This window comes from Vombatus ursinus, unplaced genomic scaffold (assembly GCF_900497805.2).
Source record: "Vombatus ursinus unplaced genomic scaffold, bare-nosed wombat genome assembly UNPS02014779.1, whole genome shotgun sequence".
Taxonomy (NCBI): Eukaryota; Metazoa; Chordata; class Mammalia; order Diprotodontia; family Vombatidae; genus Vombatus; species Vombatus ursinus.
This window is the reverse complement of record NW_020954557.1, coordinates 56,300,119-56,321,444: the sequence shown is the minus strand read 5'-3', so window position 1 is coordinate 56,321,444 and position 21,326 is coordinate 56,300,119. Positions and strand designations below refer to the sequence as shown.

At 35.3% G+C, this 21,326-nt stretch overlaps 1 protein-coding gene across 5 annotated transcripts in view; it reads right to left on the bottom strand.

The window, feature by feature from the left end:
• Window positions 1-21,326, bottom strand: part of FAP (fibroblast activation protein alpha) — a 90,074-nt gene that overhangs the window by 54,515 nt on the left and 14,233 nt on the right. For 3 of the 5 annotated variants that reach the window (XM_027865967.1, XM_027865969.1, XM_027865966.1), the window contains 8 exons: window positions 18,608-18,703; window positions 17,483-17,577; window positions 17,282-17,356; window positions 14,856-14,908; window positions 7,302-7,374; window positions 6,411-6,531; window positions 4,520-4,674; window positions 448-551 (listed from right to left, as the gene is read on the bottom strand). In XM_027865967.1, the coding sequence (XP_027721768.1) occupies window positions 448-551; window positions 4,520-4,674; window positions 6,411-6,531; window positions 7,302-7,374; window positions 14,856-14,908; window positions 17,282-17,356; window positions 17,483-17,577; window positions 18,608-18,703 (772 nt within the window). The remainder of the gene's footprint in view (window positions 1-447; window positions 552-4,519; window positions 4,675-6,410; window positions 6,532-7,301; window positions 7,375-14,855; window positions 14,909-17,281; window positions 17,357-17,482; window positions 17,578-18,607; window positions 18,704-21,326) is intronic. The other 2 variants (XM_027865968.1, XM_027865970.1) reach the window with 2 other exon arrangements.

Below are 21,326 nucleotides of genomic sequence, written 5' to 3'. Positions count from 1 at the left end.
CACAGAGTACCTTGAACTTGGGATAGTCCCTCCTCCCCAACCCAACCAACAAGCATAAGTTGAGAGGGGGGAGTTAGCTCAGAGTTGTGCTATACTTAGGGAAAATTTATTTGGCATATATCTTGTATAACTTTTTAAAATATAGTTTCTGAATGCACATGTTGTAGCCTCTACTTGTAGAATTTAAACTCTTTTAGGCCATGGGCAGTTTCAGTTTTCGCTTGGTATCCTCATTGCCTAGTATATCATCAATGTTTAAGAAATGCTTGCTGATTGATTGTTTGAAAAGAAACTTAATGGTTACAGGGGTTTGTTTATCTTCTCTAGACATTAACACAGACTGACAAACCCTAGATTATAACTTTCAAAAATGAGGTATGAATTCCTTAACAAAATCCAAAGCACAATAATTTCAATAAAGGTAAGAAGAATCAAAGAATACAGTACCTTGATGAAATCATTGCAGGAACAGGCACTTCTCTGGGACCTACATATCCAGGATAAGTGGTATCAATAATATATACCCTAACAATAGGATTCTTAGCCCCAGCCTGTCAAGACAATGAATGACAGTTTGTAAAATTCTATTTCTCAGTAGTGTTTAAGGACACTAAGAATGTTTCAATTGAAGTATATAATATCATCAGCATAAAAACACCTTCTTACCACCACCCCCAAATACTGTTCATTTACATTTCATTTGCAGGGCAATGAGGAACGTTGTATCAAAAAATGTACATAGAGAAGACATTTGGGGTGCTTAACTTTAAGTGACCTTTTGATACTTTCATACATAAAATATGAAAACTGCATTTTGGGGGGGAGGTGAGAAAGGAAGATTCTCTTTATATATCACCATAGCAGATCTCTTCCTCCCAAAGGACTCTTTCACATCAACTATTATTCTTCCCTACCTACAAAAGAAAGAGGAGAGACTGGGGGGAAAGCTGGAGGTTATGTATGAGAGAGACTGAAATCAGGACACTGTGTTTGTGTGCTGAAATTCAGGACAGGACAGCTCTTACACAGAAGGATACCTAGTCAGTCCTGCTGTTGCTACCACCCTTAGGAGTAGGGGAGATTTGCCTCCAAACAAAATATTCAGAAGAATTTATTTTGTATATGCCTTTTGGAAGGCATATGTTTACTTGTACATGCCGTCTTTTGATAGAAGGTAAATTCCTTGAGGACAGGAACAATTTTATCTTGGTATCCTTTCTGACTGGCACATGATAGATGTTTAATAAATACTTGTTGATTGATTGGAAAGAAAATTGTGGTAACGGTAATTTGATTGTCTTCTACTCAATATGTTAGCACAGGCTTACAGACCCTAGGCTGCAACTTCCTAAAAAAAGAAGTGTGAACTCCTCCTAAATAAAATTCAAAGTATAATAATTTCAGTAAAAGAAAATGGGATAGCCCCAGGATACACAAATTTTTCCTTTTACCCCTCCTGTTGTGTCCTTCCCTCACAGTGCCCACTATCCTTCATACACAGACATTTTTTCAAGTCCTCAAATTATTTTACTTTAGTTAGAGGGAATCTTGGAGGAAAAAACCATATTTGAATCCAATAAACTTCAAATATAAAGTCTCACATTATACAATTTGGCTTGAATCAGATTCAAACATTGCTCAGCCTGTTTCAGGATTTGGGATTCAGGACCGGGTCGGCTAAGTCTTCCCACCCCTAGATCCTCTGGATCAAGTTGCCTTTCCTTACAAGTCAACCCTTCCACACACCCTGCCCCACTTCTGAACTTGAACTTCTCTCAAAGCTCTTCACCTACAAGGAAACAAGGTCCCAATTTGAGCCCCAATTTCTTCTTCGATTTCAGTCCCTTCTCTCTTCTTGGCAAAGCTCAGCTTCCCTGATCTGCTCCTGCTGTCTCAGCTTTTTCAACCCTTCCTGATGTCACTGAAGCCACATGTGCTTCCATATTCAATCCCCTGAAGGCACCATTAGTTTCCAGCCTCCCATCCTGGATCTCTACGCCTACTCTCAGAGACTCCCCAATCTAGGCACACAATTCCTGGCTGACATCATTTCACAAGACTTATTAAGCACTTCTTCAACTTCATTATATTTCAGTTACTTTGTCTCAGGACAGAGTGGGTTTATTCTTAAATCCTCATAAGATTCAGGAGAAAAAGGAAGATTTTTTTTTAATTTTGTTTTTGCTACTACTTGCCCTCATGGAGACAATGTAGCCTAAAAAAGAATTTTTTTTAAACCCAGTACAGCCCAGAGTAATTCATTGACCCCATGATGGTGTTCTTTTAATGCTTAGTCTTTCAAAACAACTAACAACAGCTCTTCCAAATACATTTCAGTCTCCATATCTAGTGGGAAATTTAATTTTTTAATTCCCTTTTTCAGGTCTCTTATAAAAGTTAGATATGAAGTCTATGAGGAGCTCAGCTTTTCTCCTACTGTGGTCTCTAGGCAGCTCAGGATCATAATGAAGGAAGTGTCACTAAGCTTTGCCCAGGCCACAAATATCCAAGTATTGCCAGCATTTGTAGTACTTCAGAAGTGCAGAAACAATACACATGGAAGCAGATGGCATAGTGTCTGAACAAGTACCAAAATTGGTATCACTGGACTTGGGTTCACATCAAAGCCCTGCCACTTAGTACCTGTGCTATCTTGGGCAATTCAACTTAACCTTTGTGGGCCTTAGTTTCTTCATCTGCAAAATGACCTCCATTTGACCTCTACAATCCCTTCCAACTCTAAATCTATAATAATAATTAGCAAAAATATTAAGACAAGTATTTAGTAAGCACCTCTACTGTGCCAAGCACTAAGCTGGGTGCCAGGGAGACAAGTACAGAGAACAAAGCAATCCATATTCACATTGAGCTTACATTCTAATGGTGGATACAACAGGTACATATACAAATATAGAATGAATAAATACAAATATATTGCTGTTGTTCAGTCATTTCAGTTGTGTCCAACTTTTCATGACCCCATTTGGGGTTTTCTTGTCAAAGATCCTAGAGTAGTTTGCCATTTCCTTCTCTCTCTCTCTCTCTCTATCTCTCTCTCTCTCTCTCAAGCTATTATATACAAGGTAGTTTGGGAAGTTGGGCACTAGGCACAGGGGGATCAGAAAAAAACTTAATCCAGAAGTGAGAAACTATGAGTCAGAGGTTGGATGGGAGAACATTCCAGTAAATAGGAATCGACAATGCAAAGGCAAAGAGATGGCATTGGGCCTATTGAGTGTGAGGAACAGAGGTAAGGCCACTTTCACTGGATCACAGAGCAAAGAAAAGGGAGTAAAAACCAAAGAACCTGGAAAGAAAGTCAGTCTAGTTGTATATAGGTCTTTAAAAGCTAAATGAAGGCGTTTCTATTTTATGCTATAGGTTGCACAGGGCTATTGGATTTGATTGAGTAGAGGAATCACATGGTCAGATGTGCATTAGAAGAAAATGACTTCTTCCCTTCTCTAAACCATCCTAGCCACTTCTCTTACATCAGTCTCTGAGTTTCTCTGATTTCTTACCCTGTGATACTTGCTCTGTCCCCCTCAACTGATATTGTCTTTCATGTCATTTGCCCAGGTTTGGTTTATAGTGATTGTCCATAAAGAGCAGCTAGGTGGCTCAGTGGATATAGTGCTGGGTCCAATGATGTATCTTCTTGTGTTCAAATCTGGCCTCAGACACTTACTAGCTAAGTCACCCTGGGCAAGTCACTTAACCTTGTTTGCCTCAGTTTCCTCATCTGTAAAATGAGCTGCAAAGAAAATGACAAACCACTCCAGTATATTTGCCAAGAATACCCTAAATGGGGTCACAAAGAGTCAGACATGACTGAAAAATGACTAAACAAAACCTGAGCTCAAAAATTCCTAGCCATGACTCTGGTGGACCCTCTATTCAATATTCCTCTCTGAAAATGGGGAGATGGGACATCAAAGCAAAGAATAATTGAACCACAGAATTTTCAAGCTAGAAAGGCTAAAGAGATTACTTAGAGATTACTTAGTTCTTTCTACTCTGCCCTCCCCAACACACATACACACACTTCATAGATGAAGAAACTGATGCTCCTAGAATCTATAATACTGTATTAAGCAGCCCATCTGTCCTTGTAGCTAGAGAGAGTAAAGCTAGTAACTGACTGAGGGAAAAATCAATGAAGTCAGTATTTAGGCTTCCCGCTCCAATTCACATTGTAAGACACTTGAAGAAGGGTTAAAAAATGGAAATGTAACTTGTGAGCTTAAAAGTTAAAAAGGACCAAAATGAAATTTAGCTTATTTCCCCTCAATAATTTAGACCATATGCTTTCCCAAGATGTGTGTTGCAAAGGCAACCTCATGCAGCACACCCAGATGTCCAAAGTATCAGAAGTTTAAACAAAGAAGACTCATTGTTTTTGTTAACACATAAAGACAAGAAGTTTTCCAAACGTGTTGATCCCACCTTTGTTCATGGTTATTATTGTTCGTGTTTACATCAAGGGAATAAAAGCATCTGTTAAAAGTATTCAACATACCTTTGGGTAGGGGATATTTATTGTTCTAGGATACTGTTCATCACCATAATAAGAATATGTAATAACTGGTATATCTGTATCATTAAATTCTGCATATGCTAAAAACATTCCATTTGGAGACCACCAGAGAGCATATTTTATAGCAAGCATTTCCTCTGAAAAATAAGCACCTCTATATTAATTATTGTTATAGTTTACTTTTCAAAATAATTACAGATACTTTCAAATAGTTCTTTGTTGACTAAAAGGATTCTCTTATAGGACTGATGTGCTACATAAAACAGGTTCAATAAATCAAATATTTGTGGTAAACAGGAATATTTTATTCTTGTATCCCATGTCAAAATTTTAATTCAGTTATGGCCAAGAAATATCAATTAATAATCTATTGCATAGATTATTTTACGACTATTCTATATTGCTCCAGAGTTTCTAAAATGCCTCACTTAGATTATCTGATGTTAACCTTCAATCACATGGTAAAGCAGCTATTATTATAGGTATTGTTTATGCTCATTTTAAAAAATGATGATCCAGAGGCTCAGAGAGGTTGTTACCTTATCAATGATCACACAGCTAATAAATGTCAGAGGTGGGATAGGAGCCCAGGTCTTCCTGACTACAAGTCTGTTACCCTATTACCCCATACTGAAACTAGAAACCTTCTCTTTATTTACAGCAGTTCAACATCAGCAGCAATGATTTCCTTTTGGGAACCATTGCTGGTTTTAACAGTTCTCCTGCAACCAGAACTGAGGGAAACAGGCTTATGCTGGAATGTGGGGCCTCCTTGAAAGTGGGAAGAATGGGTCCCTAAGGGAGGTTGTGGAATTGCTTTGTAAGCTTTCTTTTGACAGCAATAGTTGAGATGGATTTCTCAAACAGGAAAGAGCTGGATCTAATTACATTTCTACAAGTCCCTCTCAAACTTGAGATTCTCTAATTCTATGATTCTACACTCAGATTTCAATAGAATTTTATTGGTAGAAATGTCTCTTTTGGAAGCATTTGCCCTGGAAAGGAGGGCAGAATGGATAAGAACCATGAAAAATAAAGTATGGACTTCTATTCTAGGACCCAGCACTTAGCACAATCCCTTATGGCATAGTAGGCACTTAATGTTTATTGATTGATCGCTTGATCTACACAGATAATGATGATGATGATGATAGTAATAATAATCTTTTAGTAGTAGAAGTAGTTGTCATTCACATTGTACTTTAAGACTTAAAAATGCTTTTTATGTATTTATAAGATCCTCAAGACCACCCTGTGAAGTAAGTACTGTAGCTATTATTATACCCATTTTATAAATGAGAAAACTGGTGATAAAAGAGGTTCACACCTCTCCCCTTTTTGGAGAAAACAGGAAATGTTCCTCAGTATAAATACTTGAAAAACATGTAGACCAAATTCACTTTATAATGTAAATAATCTGTGGCTTCTGCTGCTATGTTGATGATATTAATAATAACCCATAGTGCTTGACCCTGTGCTTTGATGTTAGGAAGAGAAAATCTAAGAGAGGCTCACAGATCTTGGGGCCTAGGTTTTGACCTAGACCTGTGATCTCATTGGTATAGAGAATTCCCAGTAACTTTTTTACAATTTATACTTTTAGAGAGTTGTTTGGGGTCAATGAGAGGTTAAGTGGTTTTCCCAGCATTACATGTCCAGTATGAGTCGAAGGTGGAACTTAAACCCAATGTCACGCCAAGGCTGGCCAGGTTGCCACTTATCAACTAATTTCCTCTGATTTCCTACATCACCTGGTGCCACCTTAGCCAAGGACCTACCTAAATACTGATGGAACCCAGCCCTACTGATCTTATAAAGTTATTTTCAAATAAGAGGTAAAACAACAACCACCACAACAATTAGACTAGCTTACCTTCATAGACCCAATCGGGAATTCCATTAAAAATCTGATTGTCTTTCCCAGTAGATGTTATTTGAATAGGTGGGTCTCTTGGGGTTTGTTTCAAATAGATATTGTTTTGATAGACATATGCCTAGAGAAGAACATGAGTTTGTTAGTAAATATAATGGCAAGGGAAAAATGAAATTGGCTTTTTCTTCAAAAATGATTATTATTGAAATCCAGTTGTTAACTTGCTATTGGTTTATATGCAAAGGAGCTCACATCTGAAATATTAACTTAATATAAACCCTACCCCAAATGTTTCCCAATAGGACCAACTATATTGTGGAAAAGGTTTATTTTAAACCCTTAATAATATATTATATTTTTTCATTAGCTAGGAGTTTTGAAAATTGATAGTTTTTCCTACTAAAGCATGATATACAAATCTCTGATTATGCATGAATAGTCTATAAAATGTTTTATTAACTGTCCTAGACATAGTCAGGTCTACTTTCTGTATTAAATCTAAGAAAGTTGTGAAAATATTATTTTTGCTGATGTTTCTTTTTAAAAACTCATTTTTCAAAAGATAAAAAAATTTTAATGTGCAATTATGAACCTGAGGTTTTATTGACTTTTCAGATTGACTATTCAGACTTTTCAGTTTATCAAAAACAGTTTAAAAAAACAGAAGAAATTATAAATGGATATTCTCTAGTAGAATATAGTATGTTTCTTGAGGTGAGGGCCTATTCACTTTTTTGTCTTTTCATCCTAGTAGTAGGTATCCAGTAAATGTTTAAATGAATTCCCCCGATCCCCCCTAGGGAAGTAAATTAAACAAACAGCAAAGTGAAACTATCTATTTTTGGTGGATTAAATAGCAAAAATCATTCTGTATGTTATGCAATTACTAACCAATTTACTTCCAACAGGTGACCAGCATAAATACTGAATTGGATGAGGAAGTTCATTTTCTCTTGTAAAATCTCTAGAAAGAAAATAAACATTTATTATATAATGAATAACAACATCTATAGAAATAGACAAAACCAAAGTGGAAAAAACATCAGATGCATATACAAGGGAATATGGTATATTGAAAAGATCACTGACCTGGGAGTGAAGAGTCTTGTACCCTAGTTCTTGCCGAGACCCTAACTAGGTAATTTTGGGCATGTCTTAACATTTTTGGGCCTCAGTAATACCACCTATAAAATATGGCGACTGGCTGGACTTAATAGTCCATAAGGTCCCATTAAGGCTCTGAAATTCTATAACATAGCATAACCCACTTTTCAAGGCATAGAAACCCAGGATGCATAGCAAAAGACATTTGGAAATAATTTCAGAGGCTGTGCATGTCTGTGTGTGACTGGGATTTGTAAAATTATAATAGAATCAAAATTCATTTTCAACATCCTCATTTATAAGTCTCAATTTCTTTGAGCTAATATGCAATTCACATTTTAAAAAAATATAGATGCTATTTGAAAATTTGTGCAAGGGTTTGCCTTAAATCAAACTATAAGCAGAAAAAAGAGAACCTTTGATTTCTGTCTAAACTGAAGACCAGTTTTCATTTTGGGCAACGTGCCTTCATATTACAAAGGCATCCACCCAAGGGAAACTTTCAAACATTTTATGGCCCAAAAAACTAGATTTAGTGATTGATGTCACAGTGTTATTTGGGGAGTACTAGTTCACTGGTTTTTATTGTAAGTTCTCCAGAGAAGTTTTGGCAAAGACCTTAATGAGTGATGAGAACAGTGAGAAGCCTCCAGGTTTGCCATGGTCATATTTTTTTTTCTATTTATCATTCTTGAAGATTGTAGTAATGGGTGCATTTGGGTGAGTCTGATGGAAAAGCAAAGCAGAATGCTGTCTTTAGAGTGTTATTTCAGAGACAGACAGAAAGACCTACCTGTTCAAAACTGTCTAAGCAGACTGGGGCAATGGAAAGGAAACTGGCCTTAGACTGAAGGAGACCTAAAAGTCCCTCTTCTGCTACATACCAGGGGTGTGACTGAGCAATTCATGTAGCTCTTCTGAGTTCCTAGAATTCTCTAGGACAGTAAATTACATAGCTAGTATTGATATGCATTGGCAGAAGAATCAGAATTTCCTTACACCAATACGATTACCAGAAGTGTCCAACTTCTGCTCCCCCCACCCCACCAAACTGATCCTACTACTGTAACTAAAAATCTCAAATATCTTGCTTGCTTTGAATTAAGGATCTGAAAAACTTTAAGAAAATGCAAATCCTAGCTGAAAAGAGCAATGCATTAGCAGTCATTAACACCTTAGATTGAATTTGTTTATCAGATTAGTATAAAACTTAGGTTCCATATAGGAATGGAGAACATAACTTTTTAAAGAATAAATGTTTGATACTTTTTTTGTTTTTCATCACCTACAATTTTTTTTCCTCTTTAGGAGAGGGTTAGAGGGATAATGCAGCTGTGTCCCAGAATCTACAGAGGAAGGCCCATATTATTTCCCAGGCTTATGTAAGTATCAGAAAATAACCTCAGGAATAGTGTTGGTCACTTTGTAGGTTGAGAGAGTGACCTGGTAGCTGGGATCCAAGAAGCATAGAAGGAAAGATGGTGTTTGTGGTGACATTGTACTGATTGAGTGTTGCAGGGTGTTTGGGTATCACCTACACTTCCCAGCATATACCTTATAATAAAGAATTTTTTTAAAAGAAAAAAAAAGCTCAGCAAAATTCACCAATATATCAAAAAATTTTATCTCATATGCAGTGTTCCACACCAACAGTCCCCTACTTATGCAAAGTAGTGGGAGGTGTCTTCTCACTTTTCTCTTGATTATTTTAATTTTATAATATTCAGTTTCAATTGTTTTATTGTTGATCTCATTTACACTGTTGTAGTCATTGTGTATATTGGTTTCCTAGTTGTCTTTGCTTTACTTTATATCAGTTCATGTAAATCATCCTTTGCATTTTTGTATTCACAATTTCTAATAGCATTCCATTACAATAATATTCCATTACATTCATGTCCTATAACTTTCATTCATTCCTGAAACAATGAGCACAGACTTTGTTTCCATATCTTTGCTACATAAATAAGTCCTGTTATAAATTTTTGAGTATACTATTTCTTATTGACCTCTTTAGGATATATGCCTAATAGTGGAACCTTTGGGTCAAAAATTATGGACATTTTAACCACTTTCTTCACATAATTCCAAATTGCTTTCTGGAATGGTTAAACAATTTCACAGCTCCACCAACAATGCATTAGTGGATCCAGATAGCTTAAAAGGGAGTATAGAGAGTGAAAAAACATTTGGAGAATAGGCTTCTTCTCATAAGCTGGAAATCTCAGTATAAGGATCCTGGATATTTGTGAGAGGAGAATTTTGAATGGGAGTACTGTGTACATTAAGGCAGACAAGTGCATCTTGAAGACAAACTTTGCTTATTTTTGCACATCCTTTAAGGGCCTGCTTATAAGCCTTTTACGAAATTTTATGGCACTCCCTTATTTTTCTGAATGTTGAAGAGTAAGTCTATACAATTACTCAAGTAGACTTTTTTGAAAATATTGATATTTATTCCCTTGGGTCTCTCCAACTGGTGGTGACATCTTTATGGCTCAGTAGATACTCTTGTTTCTGACATCTGTATGTGTATTATTTTAGAATGATAGACATCATTTCAAGAATCCTTTCCTACGTAAGACGAATTGAGTTATCTTTGTTTTTCAAGGGTTGTTGGAATTACGCACATCTTAATTAGGCTCTAATTAAAAATGCCAAGATGATCCATTCATTTGGTTTTGAGGAGAACATTTTTTGACTGAATTTATTGTTTACTTGTTAAAAATTAAATGTGATACTGAGATGCATGGTATGCAGGAACTGTGAACCAATATGCCTTCTACTTTACTTGAAACCTGAACTCAATTTTTAGGTCTATTGGAAAGCACAGCATGGAAAATTTCGATGTGGTACATAGGAGAGCAATGAAAATGACTAAACATTTGAAAAGGCCTCTCTGAGAAAAGGTAAGTTTATTTTTTTTATCTCCTGACATGTTATAAATTCCCTGATACTATTTGCTTTCTCCTCTGTTCCTATCACGGTGCCTTCCACCTAGAATGTGTTGATTTATTTAACATGCAGATAACAAGGTTACAGGGCAACGTGATGAGTCTTTAAATATATGTATTGAATAAATGACTATACACATTTATTCCATAAGAAGAGAGAAAATGAACAAATAGCAGGCAATGGGATTTAGATTACACAGTAAAAATAAATTCTTATCTTTAAGACATTAGTCTACTAAAGGATATTAGGATTGTTCTTCTCAGGATCTCTAAAAAGATGTGAGCAATAATATGATACTTTAATGGATCAATAATTTCATTGTTGTGTATATTCCTTTTAATGATGTTGATTGCAACCCATACATCCCTATTCTTCATGTGAGACTCTTAGCTATGTCTTCCCATGAAGCCTCTATAAAGGATCCACTCATTATATTGGAGGCCTTCTTCTATGTCATTTAACTTTATTATCGAAGGCAAACATCTAGAACTATAAGTTGCAAAGAAAATGCTGGCCTGTAATAGTAGAGAGAATTTCCTTAACTAGGATTTCCCTATACTAATAAAATCAAAGATCCAGTATCTATCCTTATCCTACTGTGTATACCATTATAATACTCTTTTCCTTCTCTCTTAATATGACTGGGCTTTTCAGAAGACCATACATTTATTGGATGATACTTTTTATGCCACTTGCCAAATATAAGTTATCATTAATAAGATGCCACAGCTTATTTATGTCTACCTTACATCTCTACAATTTTGACTGTTTCTAGATTGTGGTGTTCCATGTGTCACAGCCAGATAGTATCACTAGGAAAATATTGAAGTTAAAAAGGAGATGATTGAGAAGGACTAAACAGGTTATAGAAAAGAAATGAAATGGAGTATTTCTTTGCATGAATTTAATGAATACAGAGAAGTATGGGAAGATTTTTTTTTTGTGAACAGATGCAAAGAGAAGTAAGCAAAATCAGGAAAACAAAGTACATGTAGTACCATCTCCAGGCTACTTCTCCTCTGGCTCCCACTCACGTTGACAGACTGGGTCCCCAGAGGGTTACTGACGACTTCTCCCCTTGAAGTTCTAAGCATATCCCTGAGGGTCCAGCATAACCCCGAATGTCCAGGGTTTTTAATACTGTTGCTCATGAACTCTCTCTGAATGTACTTCCCACTGATTATTAGCCAGGCTTAATTAGCTTTTAGAAAGGTAATTTACTAAGCAAGTGTATCTTAGTAAAGCTAGAATACTTACTAAGTAGCTCTAGGAAGGATAATTGTTACAAAAAAAAATCCATGCTGGAGGTCGACTCTCCCCTTAAACAGCAAGATCCTTGTAGTAAAAGGGTAGTAAGCTGCACATATAGAAAACCTGTGTGCCAAAGGGGTAACTTACACATCCTTTTCTCCTTTCATGAAGAGCTCATGAAGTTCCCTGGAGGTGCAGTTCTTTGCTGGGCTTTGAGAGTGAGTGCCCTTTTGGAGATCTGTGGCTGCCTTTTTGTGGTGTGTCTAGTCAATCCTTGCTGTGTCTCTTGGTATGTGGTACTCTGGTGGACACTGCTACCAAAGCTGACCAGATGTCTAGGTCTTCCAATCTTTAAAAGTTTACAAAGTCAGAATCTGTTCAATTCTGTCTCTAGATTCTCAGTTGCCTTTTCTTGGGAGATAATGCATTTGCCAACACTATATCTTTCTCTAGTCCCAGCTGGGTGTGTAGTGTCCTAATAGACCTGTTACTAAGTGGAAGTAGTAAATGGGAAGGGGGTAGGAGAGCTCCCAAGAGTGATTTCCTTTCAGGGGTTTGAACTCTCAAATCCTGAATTTGAAGTCCTTTCCCACTCAACTGACTAGTTCCAAACTTTTTATATGTAGTCAAAGAAGCATCATGTGATCTTCTTCAACCAATCACAAGGTATTTCCTGTGTGTTATCATTTGTCTTTATCCAACTTATTGACACCTAGCTTATTTTTGACTGATTCAATTGAGTTATCTGGGCTTTGAGATTAATTGAAGTAGGGGTGGATACCCCTCTCCTTCCATACACAGTGGCTACAATGATGAAAATGGAAACAAGAACAATAGCAAAACAATGAAACTGAATATTGAGGGTTTTTTTTTTCCAGGCAATCGGGGTTAAGTGACTTGCCCAGGGTCACACAGCTAGTAAGTGTCGAGTGTTTGGTCTAAGGCCAGATTTGAACTCAGGTCCTCCTGACTTCAGGGCTGGTGCTTTATCCACTGCACCACCGAGCTGCCCCAAAACTGAATATCGTGCAACTGTAATGACCAAGCCTGGTCTCAAATAAGAGCTATGACAATGTACAGGGAGCAGTGCAGTGGATAGAGCACCAGCCCTGGAGTCAGGAGGACCTGAGTTCAAATCTGGCCTCAGACACTTGACACTTACTAGCTGTGTGACCCTGGGCAAGTCATTTAACCCCATTGCCTAGCCAAAAACAAAAAGAGAGAAAGAGAAAATGTACCATATTCCTTTCTTTCCTGAGATGAGAGACTAAGGGTATGGAATAATACATATCATACTGGACTTGGTACTGTTGGTTTATTGAACTGGTTTATTATTTCTTTTTATTTGTTAAAAGGGATGGCTCTCTGGAAAAATAGGTTCAAAGGTACAATGGGAAAAGTAAATGATAAGAAAAAGAAACAATGAAAATTTTAAAGATAGATTTTGTTATTTAATTAAGTTCACAAATTAACATACTGATTTCTAGTTACAGAGCAATTTCTGTAAATAATCTCATTTGACTGATCCTCGGAACAAACCTGTCAGGTAGTGTAAGTATTATTCCCATTCTATATATGAGGACACTAAGGTTCAGAGATTTAAGTGACTTGCCTAGGGACACATGGCTAGCCAGTAAGGTAACTGATCTAGGCCTTTTACCTAGGTCTTTGGATGCCAAACTAGCTTACTGATGTTTAGACTCCACTATTCCCTGCTTCCTATTGGCAGTTAGTTACTTTGAGGTTGGGCACATTCCTCCCTATAAGCAAGTCCCTTCTAACTCTGTGGTTTTCATTGTCTTAAAAAGCAGGGAAACATATATCATATCAAAATAAATAAACTCAGGAATATAAGGAGTCTAGACCCTTTTTCACATAAAGTGAAATCAGCATTCCTTTACCTAGTATTTTTCTTCTTTGTGGAAACTTAAATATGACATATCCATTCTTCAGAAGCAATAGGCTTAAAAAAAATAGATATGTTGGGAAACTGTTAATGCATAACTTTTTCCCTAAAATGATTCTATCCTTGAAGTATTTGGGAAATAATTTCTAATTAGAAGATGCATTTTGGTTTGGAATTTCCAGTGAAATACCAATGGTTGTCCCAAATATAGTCCAGTTTTAGAATAGCTTGTTTGAATTGGAAAAATTAGTGAATGAAGATCCAATTTAGGGGCTCCTCCATGAAATTTTCCCTGATCTCTCCTACCCTTATTTTGTAACCCCAAGCTGAATCTCTCTTTCAAATCTCTCAAAGCCCTTTATTTGGACTAATGCAATGACAATCCTGTTAACTTTAAACTCAAGTTCTATTACTCTTATTCCATTTCCACACTGTTTAGTGACTGGAATGTATTTTAGGTTGGCCTCTGCTATGAATGAATTACTGAGACTGTAAATTCATTCATTCTCCAGCTACTGATAATGACTTGTATATTATGTATATGTATATATATAAAATATGTATACATAATACATATTATATATATATAACAAATGTTAGATAAATTTGGAATTAATTCAAGGAACAACTGAAATGAAAGGGGTGAAAGCAAAGGGGAAGAGGGGAGAATTTTTTAAAAGGTCAGATGAAGAGAAGAAATTAGAACAGTATGAAGTTGCTAAAATAGGAAGAAATTATAGAATCAAAACCCCCAAAATTTTAGAACCAGAGTAGAGATCAATGATCTCCCCAAATCCATTGTACAGATGAGGAAATTGAGGCATAGCCTAGAAAAGTAAGGAACTTATTTTAGGTTAGAGAAAGATAATCAGTAAAGATTTGAATACAAAATGAAAGTCCAACATCTTGATATTCAAGGTTCCCAGTACTCAATTAGCATGAATATTACAAAACTCAAACTTGAGAAAATGGATATATTTTCTTTTGTTTCCCTAATGAAAATTAGCACTGCCTCTAAAAAAGGCAACAAAATAAGGAAGTTCTATTCTCAAATTAGGATTTCCAATAGGAGTTTTTACAAGTTAGTTTTCACTATTTTATTCTATTATTCTGTCCTATTCCATTCTAATATATTCTATTATATTTTATTACATTATGTTATGTTCTATCATATCATATTATATTTCAACATTACATATACACATACATAAATTGACAACGTGTCTTACCCATTTTTAAGGTCAAAAATATGATATGTTGCTGTGTAGGAATATCTCCAAAGCTGTCAGATTGAATAAAGAAAAAACCCAATTACGATGAAAATAATTATCATGGGAACCCCAATCAATCTTGCAAAATTCAGGATTATGAAAGTAACATTATCATATAGATAGAACAGGAGTGAACACAATAATACCCTACTCAGCATTAGTGGCCTTTGCACCTTTTTATTTTTTTTAAAATCATAGCTCCTTGTGCTTCTTGGTACATTCCAAAGTTCTAATCCCATAATGCTTTTACCTCATACTAGCTCAGTCTTTCCTGTTCTCAGCTTAGATGAAGTCAAAAGTACCATAACATTACTTACCTTAGGCATGTGCTGCATTAGTGAATAGATTGGGGAAATTTTATATATTTATTTTTTTTAAAGTAAACATTTATTGAACAAGCAATCATGAAGGACATTTTTATTCATTCAACTAAGAATTAAATGAACTTTATAATATCTACGTAATACTTACACCTGCATAATACCTACACATGACATTATAATACATACCTTGAAGCTAAAAAGCATAGTATGAGAATAAATTAAAATGTAAATATACTTGTCTGAGATTGTATGTATGAGACCACCCTCATATGGGCCTATGTTAATTAAGATCATTGGATAACTCAGAAAATAATACCATGAAGAAAAGGGAGAAGAATTTTGGAATAAAGATTCAGAGTTACATTCTATTCAATATATATGTAGTTATTTTGTGAAGTACTGGTTTGTACCCAAATGATTGTTTTTCAGAATAATAAAAACAAAAAAAAATGTTCAGCAAACAACTGCCAAGGAAAATAACATTTTTGTGTGTGTTTTGTTTCATATGTTTCTGTAGCATGTGCGCTAGGTAGAGATGAAAAGTGTTATTCTTTGCAAGAGATTCTTGGATGTTTGGCAAAGAAACCTCTCTGAGCTAAAAAAAAATGTTTTATCAATGGTTTACCAGGAAACAATGACTTACCAGGGAGATTAATAATTGACTGGGTGATAAGGATGGACAAGAATGGCTTTTTCCTCATTATGGTAAAGATATGTGGCAAAATAGGACTCAGAATAGTATTTTGAATACAAGACTAAAGAAAAAATTGGACCTAGAACCTGAAGATACTTTATATATATAATTTTTACCTAAATACCACAAATAAAAAATCTAGTTTGACAGTGACTTATTATGATCACTTCTCCAAATTCCATGCTATGGTGTAAGGGGGATAATGAACAGCTATTTTCCATCCTTGCTGACATAAAAAAAAAAAGAGTTGATGAGAATCTAGTGGAAATAGCTCTGAGTTGAGAGTTGGAAGAAATGGTATTTAGTCCTGCCTCTAACACTGACTCTGTGAAATTGTATGTCAGTGAACATTTCTATATTTTAGATTTCTCATCTTCACAATCAGTATAACAATAAATGCTCTTCTTTAAGTTCTGTGATACACTGCAGGATGAAATTCAAATTTCTTTAGTCATAGGGTGAGAGGCCTTAAACTGGAAGGGATCACAGAGGTTATTTAATCCAACCCCTTTATCTTATAGATGAGAGATCTGAGGCCCAGGGGAAGTGATTTGTCCAATAGCATAAAGGAAATAAATATCAGAGTATTAAATGATAGTTTATAAACTTTTGAAGGATAATTGAAAAATCAGGGATCATCTGTACTACTTTTATGTTGGGGAATAGTTTTCCTTTGAAAGCAAATTACAATTTGTTAAGGCATATTTTAAATATAAAGTCTTATTTGACCTAATTCTCCCCATTTATCAGAACCAACTTTGCCTGGAAGAGAATTAAATACTTCTCTTATTCCTAAGAAATATGTCCTTAAATACCTGGTTTCAGTGACCTGAAGCCTAAAGACAACTCAAGAATATCCTGGAAAACTCAGTTATGTCTTCTCTTCCTATCCTAAAAAAATCACTTTGTTGTTCAGTCATTTCAGTTGTGTCTGACTCTTTGTGACCTCATTTTGGGGTTTTCTTGGCAAAGATGCTGGAGTGGTTTGCCAGTTGCTTCTCTAGTGGATCTACTGGATCCACTTTTTCAGGCAATCAGAGGTTAAGTGACTTGCTCAGGGTCACACAGCTAGTGAGTTTCTGAGGTCAGATTTGAACTAATGAATATGAGTCTTCCTGACTCCATGCCAGATGCTCGATCCACTGTGCTAACTGCCCAAAAAAGTAATGAGGCACTGGGAAATCTGAAGGTGAAGAGCAGCTCAGGAAGGCTAGTTCATGCAGAAAGATTCCCCAGCCTTTTCTACTTGCTTGTGTGGACAGCTTTTGGACAAATTGTTTCTATAGTTTGCCAAGTAATGAGTTTGAGAACATACATGCACAAACATATACAGGCAGGCAAATTAAGCAGCTAATATAAGAGAATACCTTTGAATAATCACTTTCTAGATAAGCAAACTGCCGATCAGATGATAATCCATAATTTGAAGCATTCACACTCTTCTGAAATTATAAAGAAATTGATTTAAGAACAAGAAAATTTGACCAAGATTGGTTACTTTGCTTTTGAATAAGTTGAATGCTTTTAAATAATATTATTGAAAAGCATAGATATATGTGATACTTTACCATGGTACTGTTGCTCAAGATGATAGATGTTTCTCCTGTTTCAATATCACACAATATAATGTTATCATCTGCAGATTTTCTGAGGTATTCATGTCCTTTAAACAAGAAGGGGGATGAAAAACATAACTTGACAGTGACCTTATTTAAAGGAAAATGAGTACTTCATTGGACACAGTTTCTAGCACTAACTTATGATAGGACCTTAGACAAGTGCTTGACCCTCAGTTTCCTCATCTGTAAAATGAAATAGTTGGACTATAGTAAGATCCTTATAGCTCTAACCCTTTGTTAGGGTACAACTATGTATACTACATACACACACACGTACGCACACGTGCACGTGCATATCCCTTCAATAATCAAAACTATATAGTAGCATTCTTTTCTCCTGCTCATATCCCACTCCTACCCCATCTGAAAACTCATTACCATAATTCCAGATCAGAAGAGCATGTCCGTATCAGCCATTATCAAAAACAGTTCTTATGTATTGTAATTGTTATATCATGTGTGGCCAAATTCTAAACATCTTCATGGAGGTTTACTTCAAACCTCCAATCCATTTCATTGTAATTGACAACCCAGCCCACATCTATACTTATATGTATGCTGCATTTTTGTGTTTAGAGAAAAGTTTTCAGGTTTTATTATAATTTAGATTTTCCAATTTAATTCAACTTAATGCAATAAGCATTATTAAGCACCCACTGTCTGCAAAGCACCCTACAAGCACATTTATATAATAAGCACTCTTCACCCTCATGGAGCTAACAGTAAATCTTAGAGGGATATGAATCATACAAAGATAACTATAATATAAAATAATACGACTTCTAAGGCCTCTTCCAATTTTAAATTTCTTGTTCCTAGCACCTTACACAGAGTAGTAATAAATATTAATTGAATTAAGCTTAATAAATATCAATTGAAAAAGTTCATTAGAAAGGTGTCAAGCAAGGTTTAATATGAGGTCTAAGGGATGAAAGACAAATTGCTTTTGTTTTCCCTTCAACTGATATGGCTTTAGGCATTCTAAAGATGTTCTAGCACCTGGAGAACTCACACAGAAATGGAACACCCATTAAGAACTGAAAGACAAAAACACAAACAAGACAATCAACTTGCCTGAAATCCAATTTGGAAAAAATGTTTTGTAATGAAAAGTTCCATTCAAAACATCCTTTAATGTGAGGGCTCTTGTACTTCCTTCTGAGTGGTGGACTTTAGAAAGAAAACATCAAAATGGAGATAGTATTAATGACCAGATCAATGAACGCCAAAAAAGAAAACCATCACAAGCTCTGTCTTGTTTTTTCTCTAACACTTTCTATCTCTTTCCTTATGTTTAAAGAAATAAGATGCACTTGTAATATACCAACTGGCCAAAGTAGTTAGACTCCTCAAAAGAATGTTTAAAGGCTAGATTAATAAGTAAATACGTATATACATATTCATGTATATATGTGTGCATATGTGCAAGTAAGCATATGTACACAAGTATACATATATGTGTATTATATGGATACATACTCATATAAAAAAGATCTCCCTCCAAAAAAGAGAGAGAGCAAGAAAGAGAAAGTGAACTACAAAAGAACAATATTTTGCCTTTTTAAATTATCTGGATTACCCATTTTTCTCTAAATAGGGAAGATTTTACTCTAAGAAACTCACATGCCAGGTCTATACTATAGAACTATAGCCATGCAAAAATATATTTCTTTTTTAAAGTGAAATTTTTTTCAATAAGCAAAAAAGATTTTATCTGTCTCCCACCTTTCTTTCCTCCATTGAAATAAAAAAAGAAAAACAAAAATTTTGTAGCAAATTTACATTGTCAAGCAAAACAAATTCCCATAGTGGCCATCTCCCAAAAATATATGTCTCATTGTGTCAGTCCATCACCTCTTGCAGGAGGTAGGTGATCTTCATCATCTTTTATCTGAATTTGTGGTTGTTCATTATGTTGATCAGAGTACAGGAATATATTTAATTCCAAACTTGAGTTCTCTCATACTATATTTTTATTTTGAAAATAATGCTCAGTTGGGGGCAGCTAGGTGGCACAGCGGATAGAGCACTGGAGTCAGGAGGACCTGAGTTCAAATGTGACTTCAGACATTTGACACTTACTAGCTGTGTGACCCTGGGCAAGTCACTTAAACCCCAGTTGCCTCACCAAAATAATAATACTAGCAATGCTATAATTTTTAGCACTAGTGATAGCAATAGTGTATCTTTGTAGGTCTGTAGATTCCTAGATTTAGACCTGGAAGGGACCTTAGAAATCATCTAGTCCAACCACCTTCTTTTTATAGTTGAGGAAATGAAGGACCAAAAAGTTTATAACTTTTCCAAAGTCAAGCAGTAAGTGTCACAGCCAAGACTTGAACCCCAGTCCTCTGATTCCACACCACTCTCTTTGAGTCTAGAAAAAGAAAGACATCCTGAAAGTGTAACTAGTTATCTTTCCTCAAAACACTGTTCCCTCTCCCTCTCCTCTTTTGTTTTATTTTCATTCTCTTACCACCCTAAATCACAGCACTGAAATATGTAAGTAGAGATATAAGGTGGTCTAACTTTGTATTCAAAAGTCTTCATATGACTTTTATAGTTGTATATATAAATATATATATATGAAATACATAACTTTTATATATAGCTTTATATGATATTAACCAGATTTAAAAAAAAAGCTTTATACCTTCTTCACAGCTTATGGATGGCCTTGTTACTAATTAGCTGAGTGACCTTTGTTAGCAAGTCAACAATCTCTCTGGTCCTCAGTTTCCTCATTGATAAAATGATCTGGTTAAATTAAATGATCTCTAAGGTCCCTTCCAGCTCCAGTATGCTATGATTTTATGACCTTGAGTTGCATCTCCATTAGAATCCCTTGTACCAAAAGGCCTATGGGGTGATTAAAAACCATAGCTTTAAGGCTAGAAGGGACCTTGGAGGCCATAGCACCAAACTCCCTCATTTTATAAGCAAGTGCTTGTGTCTTTATCACAGCAAAATAACTGGTTTTATAGTACCACACTCAGTTGATTACTCCAGCCATTCAACCAGTTAAATGTAGTTTTGTTCCATTAATCTGCACAGCTATTAATGCTATATTTTTTCCTAAATAAGTGATGTCAAACAGTAGTTATAGTGAAATAAGGGTTATTGGCTCCTTTTCAACCAGGAAGTGGACCGTCAACAACATTACATTTTTCTTTTTTTTAAAAATTTCCTATAATCTGCTTTCTCACATTTCTTCTCCAACCTAATTAAGCTTGAATGTATTCCATGATCATATACTGCAAAAACTCTTCTGTTTAATTGAACTGTTATGCATGAAACTCATACCATTTGTTTTATAAACCCTATTCAACCGACAGTAAACCATTTTACCAAAAACAATAGCATTAGAAAAACGCTCCATATTTGCCTCATCCAATTTTTCTTAGAAATCCTACAAATAGCAATCTGCTCCTAATGTAATGAGGAGGAAAAAATCACAACACAATTTACAGTCAAAATGATTTTCCACTTGAAATATACTTGAGCTATGTCTACCCAATGCTGAAATGCTGAAACATATGGATGAAAATTGAAAAATTCAGTCAAATCATTTTGATGTTGGGAAGTATGGATAAGTGTGTATGTGTGTGCATGTGTATAAATAATTGACTAAAATTTTCACTTTTTTCTGAATTTTCATCCATCATGTAAAGACAGTCTTAGAGATTTTTTTAAACTCTAACCTTTTTTTTTAGACCTAAACCTATTCCTAGGTTTATAGCTATGATCTTATATAATGAGCTTTATTTCTTCATAAAGATACTTCAGCTTATTT